Source organism: Anoplolepis gracilipes, chromosome 2 (genome assembly GCF_047496725.1).
Source record: "Anoplolepis gracilipes chromosome 2, ASM4749672v1, whole genome shotgun sequence".
NCBI classification, from domain to species: domain Eukaryota; kingdom Metazoa; phylum Arthropoda; class Insecta; order Hymenoptera; family Formicidae; genus Anoplolepis; species Anoplolepis gracilipes.
Window position 1 is genome coordinate 2,390,905 of NC_132971.1, and position 19,975 is coordinate 2,410,879.

Here is a 19,975-nt window from a genome sequence, read left to right on the forward strand (position 1 = left end):
TCCGACCCAGGGCGGGCCCTACGAGAGAAAAATTCTGTCTAATCTAAATCGCGCCTCGAGTCCGCGCTTGTTCGAACGAACATATATCATATGATAGTTCGTTCTCATCTCGATTCCACAAGTCGCGTCAATATTACGATCTTAAAGGTAAAAAAACAAATACGTGGAATCCTTCAATGATGTCGAGCGCAGACCAAACTGTCTGGCTTTAACGTGGATTCGAGGATAAAGTCTCTGGACCACAAAATGCGCCCTGGGCGGGAGATTGACGCGTTCTCTTGTTTACACGCGGCATATATCTCGTTACATAAAAATAATAATTAATTAATCATAATAATCAATCAAAATTGATTCATAATAATAAACCTTAAAAAAGGATAAAAAAAATATGCATCCAAGATGGAGATGAGGGGTTGGGCGGCCCCCTCGTCTCAAAAAGCAGAAGACTCTCAGTTTCGATCGTCATCATAATCATTATCGTCCTCAAAGTCACTGTACATCCGACATACTCTCTTCACCCTTGCTTCTTTCGCCTCTCGTTTCGCTATCTTCGAGGTCGTTTAATCCAGACATCTTGTCGATTCCGTGACCGGAAGTCGTGCGCGAAGAAAATGCATCCTATTCCTCCCACTTCTTTTCAAATCTTCTCCTCGTTCTTCTTTTTTTCATCTTCCCGCGGTTAATCTTCTTCACGCGCGACCGCGCCCGAAAACGATGCCGACAACGAGCATATCCGGACACTACCTCCCTCACACTACCCTTACACGAGCTCCTGTTTGTAAATCTTCTCCTTATGCATTCGCTCCATATGCCGCGCAATGTGCATCTTCTGCTTCGCTCTGTAGACACAGTGAGGACACTGGAACTGGGGCTCCTTGCCGCACTCCCACTTCTGATGGTTCCTTAGACTGCTCTTCAGCTTGTAAACCCTGCCACAGGCTGGACAATTGAAACCCTCTGGGTTAGACGAACCGGAGCCGAGACCTTTGCCGAGACCCCCGCCGGATCGCCACATAATCGACGGCACGCTCCATCGCTGCCAGGCCGCCGCCCACTTGAGACCGGTGATGCTCAGGTCCTCGGCTGGAACACAAGATCCCCGGCTTTATTAGAATGTGTTCCGCGGGAACGAACAATCGGTTGTGAGGTATTTCTTTATTGCATCAAGCGCTCGAGAGGGAAACGCGGCCGACAGTATCCGACCATCATTCCCCGCTTTCGGCTTAAGAATTAGAGCTTAGTGGCTAAGAGGTGCGAGGTGTCGAGGTGTTTAGGGGTGATCGATGACTCGCTGATTCGGTACCTCAACGTGCCTCTTCGACGTGCTTCACGCTCTTCTCTCTATACCTCGTACTCTAAACCTCCCCGTTCGTGTACCTTTAAGAAATAGTTCGGAGGAGAGTAGATTGAGATCGCGAGGTTGTCATCGAGAGCGGAGTAGCACCATTCGACGTACCCTGGAAAGAAAGCTGTTTCGAAGAGGAGCCACGCTCGAGGATCGCCCGATCCATTCTACAAGCCTCGCGGACTCATCCTCGATCGCAGGTGCATCGATGCGACGATCGACGTTGATTATTCGTCAAAGATAGAGAAGAAAAAGAAGACGTGTCCTTCGTGTCCCTACTTTCGAGCCCCAAGCAGCTAATTATGAATTTCGCATACGAGGAAGGAGCGGTAACTGCGTGTTACGAAAGGAACATCCACAGATTTGCAACCTAACGTTCGTTTCAAGCAGTTCGTTCGAACGTTCTTGTCGAAATATTCACATGTTAGATGCTGGCCGATCGGTGTATGTTCCTCTCGATGCGCAAGCGATGAAAGTTCGATACGTAAGTGGCATTTCTATGTACAATACTCGAGAAAGGTTAGTGCGCATGCTGCTCCCCTGATATCGCACAGGTGGAGAAGGCAGGAGAAAAAAGATAAGAGATGCGAAGAATACTCAAATCGCTCAAATAGCTCTCGCAATGATGCTTAAATCAGCTTAAGAATTTGCGATAAAGTCGGTTATTTACAGAGGAGAAATGTTCCTGAACTGGCAGTTATGCTATTAGGATTTGTTTAATTTTCTTATGTCTCTAATCCTCTAATTCAATTATCTATTCTGCGATTATTTCATTATATTCCTACAAATGCAGATTGCAGTTTATGCTAATTGCAACCGGCGACTAATATAAAACACTTGTTATTTTAATCGTTGTAATTGAAAATCTGTAGGAAATTATTATTTGGCGGGAATTATCTATTTTTTTTTTTTTTTTTTTAATATAATCTACAATATGTACAGAGTCTTCTGTCACCAATTCACCTAAAAATGAATGTTATAAAATTTTATATATTTCGGTATAGTAATATATAATTGAAAAAAAAAAACTGCAAGGGTAAAAAAATTAAATAAACGAAAATCTTTTGGAACGCATCTGTCGATTTTACAAGACAGCTACAATTACTATTAATTATTAATAATCGATTGTGATCATTGTAGGGAAACAATTCTTCTATCGCTCGCGTAAATTACTCTTTCGTAATAAATAATGAGCTTTGAATAGCTGGCAGTGAGATGGATGGGATAGCTCGATTTATAATGTTCTTCGTACATAATTTTATTTCTTTTAAACGCAAAGAGCATACGATAAATCTTAATTATTTACGTTATCGGTTTAATCTGAAGTTACATGATCGCGCTATGATCAAACGACGATTAGATCGAAAACGATTCACCCTCCTTGTGCATCAACGTCATCAGTCTTAATTGAGTTTATTTCAAATTCACACTTCATACTTGTCCTTTTAAACAATGTAAAAAAATACTATATAATCATGTCACACACACACACACACACACACACACACACACACACACACACACACACACACACTTATAAACTACTTAAACGACTTAAACCTAATATTTCAGTAAACTTGAGCCTGATATTCTTTATTACCTTTCATTTTTCGTTCTTTATCAGAAAATAAAATATAGATAATAGATTTTCTTCTCATCGGCGCAAGGTAACACTTCGTTTTAACTAGCACTTGGTTTTGATAACTAATTATTTTACGCGTCGATAAGGCACTTCGTTACATAAAGGCTTAAAATGCAAGAATCACTCCTGATTGATCGATTAATAAATCGATCAAATTGTTCTTACAAACTAAAAGAAAACACAGACACTTTATATAATTATATGCAGGCAAATCGTATTGCCGTGTAATAAATAAGATCAGTTGAATATCTTCGGATGAAAAATTGAAGATATCTTTTGTGTATGTAGCACAAAACTTATTTTCTATGCATAAAACTCGTCTGAACCTTAATTTCTAACGAGTATTATAATAATGATAATTCTAAGTCTTCACACCGACGAGTTTATGTACAGGTAACAAAAATATCAAAACAAAAAAAAATTTATACACATATATACAATACATACGATATATATACATATACGTTTAAAACATATATTTTCAAAAATATCGTATATATTGTCATATATATATATATATATATATATTCATAAATATCGTGTATTATGGTATGAAATATAGGCATCTTCTTCCTCTCTCTTAATAAGAAAAATATTTCTTCATCGGCGATGTTAGATTCGGAACATGTAATAAATTATAATAGAGGGAATAATACATATCAAAGAAAACATCGTACATGTGAGTTCGACGCTTCGATTAGCTTCGAATAGCAGTAGAGAACGCATAGGTATACTATTTTCTGTTTCCTTCCTATAAAACCGACAACGAAAATCACGAGCGACATTGCTCGCTTTTTGATACGCGTAACAATATTTTTTTATACCCAGAATGGATAAAAAGAATCGTTTGAATCGATTTTATAAATATTTATATATTTATATAAGATATTTGTAAATATATGTATAATACAAAAAAGTTGTAAGAAATCTATTTAACGCTGTTATATATTAAGAAGCAAACAATGTCGCCTGTCATCTTCGTGGCCAACTTGGTAAGAAGGAGAGAAAATATCATAGTATATATTCGACCTCTTCTACCATCCGAATATAAAATTAACCGAACATAAAACTAACCGAAACTAAGCTCACATGTTTTTGTACATGATTTTCTTTGGTATGTTTTATCCCTTCTATTACGATTTGGCGCAATGTGCGTCCCAAGTCTGACATCACTGCTTTTCACAATTCTTAAAATATTTGAATTTCTCATAAATAGGTATAGTGCATGACAGTAACTCGATTTTAGTATCTTAATATTAAAAGTTAATACACAAAATAGATATAAATTGTTACATTTAAAAAACGATTTGTCCTAATAATACTTCAATAAAACTTTCAAAGGATGCTCGATTCTTCATTGTTCAGAGATAAAAGTTCATTAACAAAAATTATGAATGTATTACACAAGTGTTCATTCTCGTAAGATTTTCACAAGATTTTGATTTATCTTTCAACTCTCAATGTTTTAATCAGGAGTGAAATATCTACTGTAAAATGTAATAAACTTATTGTCAATATCTTTTAGTCATTTCAAGAACATCCCTGGTAATACCTATACCTATAAAGATCATTAAAAAAATATCACCATGCATTTTAAGTGCATGCAAAAATCTTTCCTTGCCAAACGCAACGACTCGTCACAAATATCGTTTTCGAATTCTTATCGTGCGTGATTTTTTTTTGCCTTATCGTTTTTATTTTTTCACCCCATCAGCGTCGTCGAGTCAGTCACTATTAAAAGAGCTCAATCGATCTCCACTTTCGGCGTGTAGAAGTGCAAGTATTTCTCCACAGAGTCCATACTCTCCTTATGTTGGCGATTTATGTGACGCTGCCAGTGTGCTTTGCGCTTGCAACGTTGCGGGCAAAACGGGCATTGGAATTGCGGTTCTTTACCACACTCCCAGTGCACGTGGCGTTGCAGCGAGTCCTTCCTCGTGTACGAACGGCCGCATTTACAAGGGAATTGGCCGGGCGATTTTTTGTTGACATAATCGCAGGCTTTGGGTATCTTCAGCTCGGCGAATGGTATCGCCGCCTGTTCTTGCGCCTTCCAAGCCTGTACCGGTAGATCCGATTCCTCCAGAGATAGTAGAGCGATCGTACTCACGTGTTTGTTCGCCGTACCTGCAAAAGGGAAAAAAAATAGTTTTAGATGAGTTCCACGGTCGCGCGCGAAGCTCTGTGTCGCTGAAATCGAACGAGCGATCGATATTCGCCTTCAACAGGTCCTGGGATTTTGTTAAACAGAAGTCGATGGGACCCATTCTTAACTTAATCAAGGAGTAAATTGGACGCTTGAGAAAAAAACCTTAAACTAACTAAAATAAATATCGCGTTGATTTCGAAAACAATTTTTGTAATCCTGTAATTTTTAAAAATATAATCCTAATATTTTTTAGTAATCATATAGGATTTCGTGAAAAAAACTTACATACAAAAGATTCAAAACTTAACATATAATACGGAGCTTACAGTGCAATAAATATGATTCGGAGAGTATAACACTAATTAAATTAATTTATAAAGAGTATACATACAATTAATTTAATTAAACATTAATTAAATTAATTTATAAACAAGTATCAATTTTAGTAATTCAAAAACAAATTTATTAAAGCATAAACCTAATAAAAAAAATTACCGTTAATATACACAAAATTATAGTATAAAAAAGGATTTTTTTATTATAACTCGCATTTTGTTAATGAATTATAGCAAATTTTATCTTGATCGATAAGAAAAATTTACAAAAACTTTAAACACAAAACTCTTTTATAAAACGACTTATAAAGCGACTTAATATGTTTTATTCGTTTAAAAAATAAAAAAATAAGAAAACAATTTTAAATCCTGTGTAGGTTTTTATTTTTCAAGGAATCTTATCAAAATTAAATAGTTAAAGAAAAAGCGACGTTTCTAGACAAAATAAATAATTAATTCTGTTTACGATTCGTACGTCTTCTTGATTTGTTCACATTCTTTTTATGTAATCAATTTGCGTAAGGCATTATAAAAATATGTTATGTAATGAAATAAATTGTAAAACCGTATACGTAAAATTGATTAAAATGATATAGCGCTTATATCTCGAATATATTTTACATTACTAGTAGACGTAAAATAAATATCACATACTAATAATATAAAAAATTGGAGGCATATAATCTTTTCCTAGAAATCAATCAATGTAATTATATCATTTAACATAAGAAAAGATCATATGAACGAGAAAATAAGATCATTAACTGGAATGACTTTCGTTGTCAACTGAAATAAAACAAAACTTTGATATATATAACTAAATATATCAAAATTAATTAATTTATTGTGTATGTGTTTAAAAACATCTTATTATCTCAGATATAATTTATCTCTAAATTAATTCAGTATATCTAATGTGGCATTAGTAAAAAATTTTCCGTTTTTAAAAATTGTAAACACAATGATTGCTAATGTGATTGTCATAAGTCTTTTACATCATTATTTTATTTAAGTAAAACGAGGATCGCACATTTCTTATTAGACATTTTTGGATGTAATTTATTGATGTGTCGAACAACATTTGATTTGCGATGAGATTGATAGTTGCAACAAGCGCATCGAAACTTCTTCAATTTGCCGCACTCCTGGAGATGATTACAGCGCGATTTGGCCGTTTTGAAATATTGGAAACACTTTTGACACTGATATGGCGTCTTGAAGATTGTTCTTTCGACTTTCGTGCGACGATAACCAATCGGCTCACCTGAAACAAGTGGAAAAAAGATGAACTACTGTTCGAGTATCTTTTTAAACAAAGTATAACATCGATGATACAGGATATAGAAAGGGATATAAAAAGAAATATAATTAAGCTCCTCAAAAAAATTACAACTTGTGTAAAATGCAAAAAAAATTTAATCTACTTTCACTCTTGATTGCTTCAAAAAAAAAAAAATTAGAAAATACGATAAAATTCAATATAAAAATAATATCTTAAAAATAATAAGTCTTAAAAATTTTTCTTAAATATTTTTAATCAATAACATTACTTATTAGATTACGTATTTATTTAAAAATTTGAAGATAAGGCATAATAAGAATACTTTTACACAAAACGTTCAAGATTACGTTTGAAATACGTAGATTTTTTAAATGTACAATGCCTACATTTTAAATTTCAAAAATAAAAAAAGTAGTAGATATGTTAAACATTATTCAGTAATTTCATAAAAAGAAATAAAAATATTTGTACTATATAATAATATCTCGCGTGATTAAGCTTTAGGAAACTCAATTTACATTTTTTCACACGTATGAATTTAATGTACTTTCAATTGACTAACATAACTACTGATCTTCCAGCTACTTGCCTTTAAATATTCTTGTTCGTAGATAACTGAAATGATAAAATTTTGATATAATAATTGACATAGTAGAGTAAACAATACGAACTATGACTACAAAACATGATAAATAAATATTATGTTTGTCCATTTAATTATATCTTGACAAAAATGATCAAGAAAAATGAAGTAATGAGTTATGAAAACAGTGTATAGATTTTATTTCACAATCAGTTATATACCAGATACAATCAAAGTACCAAAAGAGCAGGCCTTAGATGCCGAGCGGTATTTTAAACGATCACATTTTACGATTCGATATCGAACTCGCGAAATTAAATCTGTCTTTAAAAATTAACCTGTCTCGCGATAACACTAACTATAATGCACTTGCATGTGTCTAAGCAGATTACTTTTTCTGCGAGATTTATAGCTGCAGAAAATGCAAGCGAAGCTGGGATCCTTCCTGCACTCCATGTTTCGATGAAATCTAAGCGAATTCACAGTCCTATAGATCTTGCCACAGGATTCGCAGTTGTACTTTGCAAACGAGGAAGGACCCGTGTTGCTTCTGCGATAATAATCTGCGAAAATACACGAGAAACGAAATATGATTGTTAATAAAGGAGTGACAAATAAAGGACACAATCATTTCTAAAGAATTATTTCATCACTCGAAAAAATCTCGTGCATCAATGCTTTATAGTTTATAACACTATAATATTTGCTTAAATTGATCCATGAATATCTTCATCATAGGTATGCATTAGCGTGATGTATTTATGAAGATACAGTATATACTTTACATCTATAAATAAAGATATAGTCTATTATAAATACTTTATACTTATTAGTTAATTAATAACGTGTAAGCTATTTCGAATATATTCAGGTACGTCCTACAAGTATTTATAATATTTTTGTAGTGTGTAAGATAATAAACATTCGAAAAAAAGGCTACAGAAATTTTTTCTGCAGTTACCGAAAAATGTAATTATTACACATTATTTAAATTAATATAATAAAAAGATATATCAATATAGTAAATTATATAAAAAATTTAAAAAATATGGTTAATTTAACTGATTGTGTATATCATACTAAACAAAAGAATTCAAGAATGGACAACTGTGTTCCCTACGTTCATATTATTATTTAAAAAAATCAATGTAATTCTTAACTTACGTGTATGCACACAAACAAAAGCAACAAACATTAAAAAATTAATAAATAACGACAGGGACTCAAAACGAGATAAACAAATAAAAAATGTGATGATACCAAAAACAAAAAATAATTGCAAACAATAGACAGAATGAAAAAATAGATTAGAATATTTTTATTCGACAATAATGGATTTTTGTTCAAATCAATTTCCTTATTAAAAATGAAATTATGATGCTGCTTGATCATTCCATTCTTCAGATTGTTTTCCGCTGGTAGCTGGTCTGACATAAGTATGACTTGTAGCTTCCGAATAGTTTCGACCACGTCTTCTTCTGCGAACAGACTGTCTTGCGACATGCCTGCGTAGAAAGTGTCTGTACAAATTGTACTTCCTTTCGGTTTTGTAGAAGCATTTGCTGCACGTATACTTGGATTCCTGACTACTGATTCCCCAATATTGCGCTTCGATTGTAAGTGGATCGGCATAGAGCGCAGGTATTGACGCCGCGTTTGATGCGACATAACTCGAGTAATGATATACTGAAAGAAACACATGAGTTGTTATTGACAAATGACACCGCGAATAACTTCGAACAGCGCAAATATATCGAAAAGACATTTCGCAAAATAACATCCTCACAAAATTACAACAACTATTTGTCATAACTGTGCGTTCTAACTTTTCTCTTTATTCGATTCTCGATATATTTTCATGATATTTGCAATTTTTCAAGGTATTTAAAAATCTTTGAAAAATTCAATCGTAAGTAATCTTGATGATCGTAAAATTAAGTTAGAATCTTCGTTTTTGGTGTTCTAACGTTCACGCGAAGCACATATATGATTATAAATATTGTACGAAATATTAACATTGAACAATATAACTAACATTGAATAATAAAAGTAAAAAAGGCTTTTATAAATAATATAAAAGAGATAAATGGGCTAATGAGATCCAAGCGCAGAAAAGAGAGCGCGAATATCTCCATAAAAATATCTTTTAAATAAATATTTCAGTTCCTTTTCGGACCAAAAGATATTTATCTTCTCGCAGTAACTATTAACTAAAATTATTTTTGTCAATACTTAAAAAAACAAAAAATGAATAATACATGATACATACATGATAATACAAAAATTGTGTACTCCAACCTTCATGCAATTCGTTCAAACAAAAAGTAAATAAGGTGATTTCCCCGATCGATTCTGGTAAGATGATCGGTAACTTCACAAATGTAGCAATAATATATTGCAAAAATGCCATCATATGTAAACTAAAGGACAATGAAAATTCACTAAAAACTCACTAAATTCAAGAAAAACGGAGAACGCAAAGAGATGGAAAGTACAACCATCAAAAACGTCCTAATAATCGTTATCAAAATGATATCATTAATATAAACAAATCATAAAAAAATGCTGTAAATAATTTCAAATAGTACGGCAATTCTGGAAATATAAAACAAAATCAAATTGTTAGATGTCGAGAATGTCGTTAAGAACATTTTTTCGTGTTAATAATGCGTTTGTTAAAACATTAACATTTTAGCATTAGAACAACACGTTCTCGCGTTCTTCTCTTACAACTAAACAGATTAGTTTTACTAATCCGAATTATAATTATTGGTTGAATAACTATACACAACATGTGACAAAACATTCCTCTTGATATATAAACATTCATATTAAATCGATAATAATACATAAAGATTATTTTCCTCAATCTAACTTGTTGTGTCATATATATCAATCAATTTAATCAACTTAATCAATGAATCAATTTAAAGATTGTAAATAGATGTAATACAAGTAGCGATAATAAATAAATGTGTATATTTGGATTTATTTTGACTCGTACTAAGTATACTTTATTATAAGCGAAATTTTATAATATTATAATTATAATTTTATAATATTATAACAAGTTTCAGATAATTCAGATTCATGAATATAACAGATTTGTATATAAATACAAATAATATGGGCTTGACAAAAAAAAAATATGAAAATTATTTTCGTTATTGAATTACATATTCATTAAGCATCGTGTTCTATGTATATATCTTATTTGGTTAGATGCTACAATACATATATCACATGCTTGCGTATGAATATATTATAACAATTAGTAGCATTTTTAGAAACATTTTCGCATTATTTGGGATAATGTCGCAACAAACATTGTATTACTAGTGCGCTTACAATTTGAAAATATTGTAAATATATGAAAAATGAAAAAAATTGTAATATCAAACAGCACATTTTTTCAAATAACATAATCTTTTAAATATTCTATAATTTTTAGTATTATTTATTATTGTAGAACATTTTTCAACCTTTTAAGTAGTAGTGAAAAGAACTATTTAGAAAGCCTTCCTACAATTATTTCTATTTCGAATCATGCACATGCAATCATGATGAATGTCTTTAAATCTTATATTTTTATTGTGCGTATGTTGCAAACTTGCATTGTTCAATAATTTGAAAATCTCTGCCATTTCGTGATTGCATTTTTACGAATTTTAACCATTTGGCTTGTCAAGTGAAACTGTCCTGGAATTCGTTCTTCATGACCATGTGAACATTATAATGCCTCAGCAAACTGTGTTTGTGCTTGAATTTCGCGTTGCACATCGCACACTGGAATTGCGCCTCCTTGCCGCACTCGAGTCTTTTGTGCCGTTGCAGGGAGATGATTCTTCGGTACTGCCTCCCGCAGGTGTCACACGGATATGTTTGGCTGCTGGCGCATTGCTGGCGGAGTGCTGAAAGCAAACATTCGTTGGTTAGATCGATGTTTGTTAGAACGCTCATCAACCATTCGTGAAAGACAGTCGTACATTGGGAGACACTCTGTAGTTCGAAAATTCGTGACTGCACACATAAAAGGATGAATTAGAAAAGTAATAAATATAGAAATTGCCAATAGAATAAAAGTTATTTATATTCTACGGTAACAAGGCGACATATCCCACCAATTAATTCATTAATTATAGAATTACGAAAATTATATTTTATAAAAATTACTTACAAATTTATAAGATATTAATTTTTGACTTTTTGACAAAATCCTAAGTTTATATATTTTACAAATATTAAATCAACATTAAATCTATAACTATATTATTTTTTTATATATATTATATATATATATATATATATATATATATATATATATATATATTTGATAAAAAAAAATATGAGATTAGATATATAAACTTTTTAAATATATATTTTTTTCTAGAAGAATTTATACGATAAAAAACAAATTTCTTATAAGAAACCTTAAACTATTAATTTTTTTAATATATATGTTGTTGCATAATAACACATACATTGCAGATAAAAAGACTCCTTATATAAGTGATATGTAAAACTATTATTGCTGAAAAAGAATAAAAGATAAGTTTTAGGTAAAAATAAACAAACACATCAAATTTTAGAAAATAACCCGCAATAAAGAGTACCTCTTTATTGATAATATTAATAATAATTATTATAATTATAATATTAATGATAATAATAATGCGCGTGCAATAGATATTCTTATTCCGCTTGATAAACCTTGCTAAATAAGAAGAAAAGAAAAAGAAAGGGACAAAACATTAAATATCGAAAATATCGAAGTGCAACGAAGGGGAACGGTATGCGATTCTTATGGTTCTTTAATTACGGTGTGAAGATCTTCAGAGCCACGTTTCAATCGGAATCAACTTTTCGCTCGAAAATTATTTGATCATTTCAGGTATTAACCAAGTATCGATAATATGATAGAATGGCTGACAAAAGAAATAAAATAATTTCGATTATAAATGTTTTGAAATAATTTTATAACAATTCTCCTAATCGCCCCCTCCTTGCTTGATACGCTAAAACCTTAAACAAGAAAACTAAAAAGAGAGACAAAAAGTTAGCGAGAAAATATGTAAAACGTATACTTAAATATTAAGCGGTAAAAATTCGGTAACAAGAGTCTCGGAATAATGAGAAGTCGATCTCGGTCGATCAACTCCGCGGTGACGAAAAATCGCCAGATTGGCCCGGCATCCACGACAAAGATCATGATTAAGAGCTATGGGTATTAGAGATGCAACGAGTATATCCTGCATTACATCTCGTAGGCAGGCAGGTAGAGACGCGAACGCTGATTCGCAAATACTGATATCAAAAATACTAACGCGCGTCCTATGGCCGGACATTTGTCGACTTTCGACGTTATTTTCGTTCTGTTTCTTATAGTATCTCTCTCTCTCTCCCACAGTGTGTCAGTTTACATATATATATATATATACCCAGAAAATATATATTGCCATTTCTCTTGATATTTTCAACTAATTAAATTTGAAAAAAAAAATCATTATTCGATGAACATGATATTGTAATTATCAATATTTAAAATCCTTCGAGACTCCAATTAGAGTAAGTTTATTTCAAATTATCGGAAGAGTATTAGGTTTTGTCGTCAGATAATCCTTAAAACTTCTCTAGCAAGATTTTTAAGAATAAATGTTTAAAAATTTAAGTAACATAAAGTTAAAAAATTTTAGGCGTCTGAATATTACTAAAAATTGAAATATGGCAAATAGATATAAATAAGAGAAATCGCAATAATTCGATGACACCTTATGTATATATTTCTACATGTATGTGTGTATATAAACGTGTATATTTATATAAAAATGGAAAAGACATTCGTATAAAGCTATGAGTATGATTCTGTACGGTGCGATAAGTAGATTGATCTTTTCGATCCCTACTGAAAAGTTGTGTGAATCGTCTACTGTAAAATGAGTAAAGTAAAAATGGAATGTAAGTAATCGCGCTCGCGTGCGCATATATATGCAGATACAATTCATCAATTTTCTTTTATATATATATATATATATATATATATATATATATATATAATAAATTAGTTGTATGTATTAGAAGTACGCAACAATTTTTAGGATCGTAAGATAAATCCATTCGCGCGACCGAGCTCTTCGCTCGAGGCTGCGCTTGTAAAATCGCCTAAAGGTACAAGTGGTCCTTAACATTATACGATATGTCGATCGTGTTTTCCGATTATCGCAATTTCCTTAGAAGATTAAGCAATTGTTCATAAAAACATATTATCGGTCCAAAAAAATATATGATATATATATATATGTATATATATCGAAACAGTAACATTTACTTTTTTTATACATGGACAATAGCATTAATTGAGAATTACGTGTCAAATCTTGATTAAGATATGTTAAGCTCCCCATTGTTAGAGAGCGATCAAATAATTTTTAATACTAATTAAAATGTTGTCTTTTATTATTAATCCTCTTTATGCCATTTAAAGCGCGCGTGAAGCGAATGTGAAATGCGATTCTTTGTACTTTATTCTGACACGTAATGTATAAATCTTTCTATTATTTCTTGGTTTACTTTTTATATTACATAAATATATTATATGAAAATATTTTGGTTGAACATCTAATCTATCGACGCGTCATCCTGTTAAAAATGCTAAAAGTGATCAACGGAGTAGTTTATGCGCGAATTTTAACACATTCGCATCCACAAACCCGAAAAACTGGAAGAACAGATAATTATTGTCTCATAACCGACTGCATAAATGTTCTCAGGTAACCGATCTTTTGAAAATCGTTTCGCAAACATCAATAATAAATGCGTATGAGTCCTGGTTCGCATCTTCAGCTATCGATGATTTCTCGTGGAAGGCACTTTGGACAATTTTCGATTATTTGAATAATACATTATATCATCGGTATATTTGATATCGATAAGGACTTTCATTTTTAATATTGCGTGAATCTTCACGTTGGATATGTCAAATTCTGTTAGATTAAACAATAACGAAATGACTGTTATTTATACAAGCAAAAAACCGTTCCCATAACTCTCACAAATATTTCGTGTATATATATATATATATAGCATGTCTATTTTTATAAGATATTAATATCTAAAAAAATTTCCTAATACAAAATAAGTGCTATATGGAGTTCGATCTACGCGATCGTTGGAATGTACTGATCCTTGAAAAACAGATATCACGGAACATCTTGCTCCTACGATCCTTCTCTCCAACGGCTGTAAGTCTTGCGTAAACAATCGCGACGAAAACTAATATAGCGTTAAATAATGGTAAATCCTCGATGACAGATGATCGACTGTGCGCGGTAAAAATCTCATCACGTTACGAATTCGAATTAGCTTACGAATTAAAGCAACAGTTACGCGAGCTACTAGCTACGAATTATACCGACCCCAGCAAGTAATATTAAACCAATAATGTTATTCATAGGTTCTCAAATAACCTATCGTTTCTTACAAATTAGTACAAATGCCATATTCTCGTCGCATATTCCCGTGAATATGACTGTTCTTTTTATCTCAATCGAATACACGATCCATCGGTTAGAAAATTAAAGTTTATGAAATCAGATGGTCACATCTAAGACTAATTGTGTGACACTAAATAAAATTGAGATTGCTGGTCTCTTTGTATATCATTATCATTACATACAAACTTCGAGTTTGTGTAAATATCGAATGCGAGGCACGAGAACCAAAAAGGATCTCGAAATTATTTTCGTGAGGCTCGTTTAATGATTTTGTATATATTCTCCATCACGTAAATTTATAATATACTAATACTTTTCAACGTGACATTTTATTACAGTTTACTTTAAACATAAACAGATCTATGATACAAGAGACAAGATCACATAAAATGTATCATTAAAATTCACAAAAAATTGACATTTTTTTCATGATGTCATTTAATACACAGTTTTCGAATGTCAATCCTCTGTATGTCAATATCACACGCACACATATAAAAACACAAAAGCGTTAAATCTAGAAACAAAATGTAAATACTGATAATGTAAACAAATTAATCTAAAAAATAATATTAATTATATATATATATATATATATATATAATTATTATTATTTTTTAGATTAATTTGTTTACATTATCAGTATTTACATTTTGTTTCTAGATTTAATAATTAAGATATATATATATATGTAGATGTATATATTTTTTTAATTGACCTTTTTATATCAATAATTATTTTGTTTCAATATTCAATTGCTTCTTATTGCTTTTATACTTTACACTTTTATATTTATGCGTGTGATATTATTGATAGAGAGAGGGTTGAAATCCGAACTATGTGTATCTGACACGTAATAAAAATCATGCACATACGAGACTTGAATACTAAGTAGATATGATATATGTTTTATCAGGCACAGAATGGTTAATCTATTTTTTTCAAATAAATCATTAAAAATCATGTCATGTAATCCTCTCTTAAAATCAGATTAAAAATCAGAGATGAGTATTAATAATTAAGTACAATCAAGTTAACTTTGAAATTAATTACAATTAAAAATTTAACATTGCGCCAAGTGTGATCGTGTGTACGAAATTAAAATCGTTAATCAAATCATCTAAAAATCCACGAAGCGTCTTCAAATCGCGATCCCGTTCAGTCGACTTTTAAGACGGTTCAAAAAGAAGAAAGCCGTGGATTCGAAGGAGCGTCTTGTCAAGACGCCCCGAAGAGGACCTCGCACGACCATCGTTTTTCACCGAGAATATCACGAAATAATCTTAAACGCTCTCGTCGTAGCCCATCTTTTGATGATGCCGTTTATAGTGCACGGTAAGGTTGCCACGTTGCCGCGCTTTGTATGGGCATTCCGGACATTGAAAGGCAGGCGGTTTACCTCCGCACTCTACCATTTCATGACGGCGCATCGTGCTTTTCCAGCGATAACCCTTGCCGCAAAAACGACAGCGGAATTTGCGTTGCTGCTCGTGCGGCATGCCGGTCATGTAGACGACGCTGTCGTGTGGCTGCGGTAGCACCTCGAACGAATCCGGGAATACAACTTCGCGAGTGGAAGCAGCATGACTGCCAATGTTGTCGTCGTCATAGCTGTCGCTGACGCTGGTGTTGCTGTTGGCGATACGCCTGTTCGCCATGGCAATGTTGGCACGTGTCATCATCGTCGGCGCGGACACGCGGTGGCCCTTCTTCGTCGTCGCCGGAAGCTGCTGCTTGTAGGAGCTGTCGGAGCGTAGCAAGGACAGTAACGCACCCATGCCTGTAACAGGTACCCAGCGCCGGCGGGGGCGCGCAGGTGGTAAGGAGATTAAATCTTTGAGGAAGATGTGGTTAACTCGCTGACACGCTCGCTCGCTTGGTTGTGCGGTTTTACATCCTCGCAGCATCACGCGGTATCGGAGGAAATGTGACTTTCTTGTAGATAGATATGACGTTTTAATTTCGTAAGAAACTTCCGCCGATTCCGCGTGAGCTCAAAGTTATTATCGTCGTCTGTATGTCTCGTCAAAATCATGCTCGTCATGTAACAAAGTTATTTTGCTACTATCAGAATTCTTCCGATAGATAGTTACAATACAGCTCGACGTGTTGATTGTAATCATTATAATATTCCCATGTGTTTTCTTGCGACAGTAAAACTCTGATTCTCGTATTTTCTTCGTAAAATAGCTTTGCCACAAACAGAGCATAATTCGGAGAGCTTGGAAATGTCTCATAATAGACATCGATTTTTTCATTGAACGACGACAAAAACGCATGAAAGAAGAGGGAACGAAGGAGAACGACAAGGATGTTCCATCAATATGCGAATATATGGTTGACAAAGAGATCAGTGAGATTAAAACCCGTAACCAACCCAACACACAATGCCAATAGCCCCGAAGATCAGAGATAGGTGTACCCAGGATCAATTTTTGCCAAGGATAAGTGTCCATAGGAAGAGGCGTGTAAATAAACAGCGTGAGGCAGGAATGATGGATAAAGAGGAGGGTCCGAAATCGCCCAGTCAATATTTATAAACAGTATTTTTTCGCATAAATATTTTCGAAAAAATATATTTACATAAAGGATTTATAACGGGAGTAAAAACTTAATATCTGTCAAACGACAAATTGCGTTACAATTCATTTTCGCGAATTACGGACAACCTCTTCTCATGCTCCAACTTTCCTCCTCGAGTGAGAAAACACCAATTTCCAAACCCTTCAAACAATTTACCCCCCGAAAAAAAAAAAAAAAACAGAATGCGACGACGAACGTAGAACGACGTCGTGTTAATTCAATAAGAACCAAAATCAATGAACCAATTTTGATATACTCGGAGATTTATATAACGCAAAACGGTATATAACAGCCATATGTATACAAATATATATAAGAGATATATCGACATATATATATATATATATATATATATATACACGTATTATATACACAGATTAGAATGCCCGTGAGAGGGCAAAACGATGAAGTAACGAATTAACTAAAGTACAATCTATTTATTCAGTTCGCTTGCATCAATTAAGCAAACACGATTGTACATATTCGTCGATATTAATGTTGTAATAATATTGTATTCGCCAATTTTCCAAAAAAAATCTATTGCAAAAAAATATAAATTAATTATTTGTCACTCAAATTCCGTGAACGGCTAACATATGCTTGTGTAAAGTGCTTTTCTGGATCAATCTTTTCTGACAGATAGGACAGCTGAATTGCTTCTCTTTGCCACACTCGTACTGCACGTGACGATTTAGCGAGCTCTTATTCTTGTAGCTGCGCTCGCAATGCATGCAGGGAAAGGGCTTCTTGAAAACGATGGGCCTCATTGTTTCGGAACGACCTGAAACAGAAAGCCGCAGACGGTATTTTAGTATTTGCTCTAATTATCTGCGAAGTACGTATAGGATATGTGGTTACTTCAACTAGTTGAATTTTCGATGAAAGCTGAGCCAGGCCTTTAATCCTGGATCATTGGTTTAGGATAGATTGCGAAAAATAAGATCTGCATTCATAAAAGGAGGAATACTTACGTCATAATTCGTGCCAAGTGTAAAGATACAGGCTCGGCGAACAATCTGCGAAAAATCATTGTGTCAATGAAAATGATGCTAGAAGATAATAAATGTATTTGCAATCCTTATGGAGCAATAGGATTTCTCTCGCGATTATCCATATTGCTAAAAATGAAAGTTTTCATTATAGAAATATTATGATTGTTTAATAGATTGGATAACGCTAGATAAGTTATGATGAAATCGAAATATTAAGGTAAGTGTTATCGTATCTATCAAAATAATAAGCAGGACGGAATATTGTACATATCGTTACATACATGTAATATTTTGGGATTTTTGGGAAACATCGACTGTGTATGTAGCTGCTTCTGATAAATTTAAACAGGTTATAATAAAATCATTCTAGGAAAAAAAATAATATAATAATATTAAGAATTCAAGCTAATTCTGCGATTTCATGCATTATTTTGCCTATAGTAAAGGAATAGCGTATGATTGGAAAAATTAAATACATAACAGCATGTTTTCAAAATTCAGATCAGCATTTAAGATTAAATAATAAATTCCAAATATATAAATTAGTAATTAATAAAAATAAGTACTCTAAAAAATACATTCTCCTTCTCTCTCTCTCTCTCTCTCTCTCTCTCTCTCTCTCTTTCTCTCTCTCTCTCTCGTTTTATGTATATAAATCAATTACATTATATTAGAATATAACAACATTTATTTTTACAAAAAATATTCTAAATGTAAAACGTAACAAAAAAATTTGTCAAATTTTTTCGCAGTAAGAAGATTCTTTCCCACAATCGCGTGACGTCGCTCTCGTCTTATTCAATTTTTCGTGTCGTACAACATCTTGTAGTGAATCTGCCGAATAAACTCGCTATTGCCGGTAGTGAGAAGAATCGGCCAGCATTCCGGGCTCTCGCGCACGTGCCGATGCAGCGACTTTTTCCATTTGTACGACTTGGAGCAGGCTAGGCAAATGTTGTATTCTGAAAAAAGCAACACGTAGATCTATCAGCGAGAATCGAGACTCGAATTCGAACAGAATGAAGAACATCGATGTCTTTCGAATGAAAACACAGGTCTCATTGTCAGTTAGGTTTCTAATTCTCATCGCACTGTACCTCTCTTATATACATATATAAGATTATATATATATATATATATAACTGAATTTTTTTTGTTCGACAAGCAGATTGACAATCTAGATCTAGATCATAGATCTAATAATAGCAAGCGAACAACGTTCTTAATTTTCGATACATTCAAACTTTAGTCAATCTTAGCGGGATTATGTAATTTTAAGAAAAAAAAATTTAATAATGATGGTTTTAAAGAATAAAATTGAGTCCTGTTAAATTAAAAACACATTAAAAGAATATATGTATATGATGGGAATACAAACGACAGAAATGATACAACAACAAAATGAGAGAATATGTACGTAATATATATGTATTAACTTTATTGTCTCTTATACCTGCATAATCCCGCTTTTAGTATCACAAATAGATAATAAATTAATTATTAATAATATGTGTAATATAAAATGAAAAAATCGTTACATTCAACTCCTTGTTTTAATTTGATAATTAATACAA

General features: G+C 32.7%; 1 protein-coding gene across 3 annotated transcripts in view; it reads right to left on the bottom strand.

The window, feature by feature from the left end:
• Nucleotides 1-19,975, bottom strand: part of LOC140676205 (uncharacterized) — a 229,874-nt gene that overhangs the window by 46,648 nt on the left and 163,251 nt on the right. The window contains exon 7 of one of the 3 annotated variants that reach the window (XM_072911027.1): nucleotides 8,694-9,022. The exons of 1 other annotated variant lie outside the window; for it this stretch is intronic. In XM_072911027.1, coding sequence (XP_072767128.1) covers nucleotides 8,709-9,022 — 314 coding nt within the window. In that variant the 3' untranslated portion in view covers nucleotides 8,694-8,708. Of the gene's footprint in view, nucleotides 1-8,693; nucleotides 9,023-16,094; nucleotides 16,607-19,975 lie in introns of those variants that run through there. One more of the 3 variants, XM_072911011.1, reaches the window with a different exon arrangement.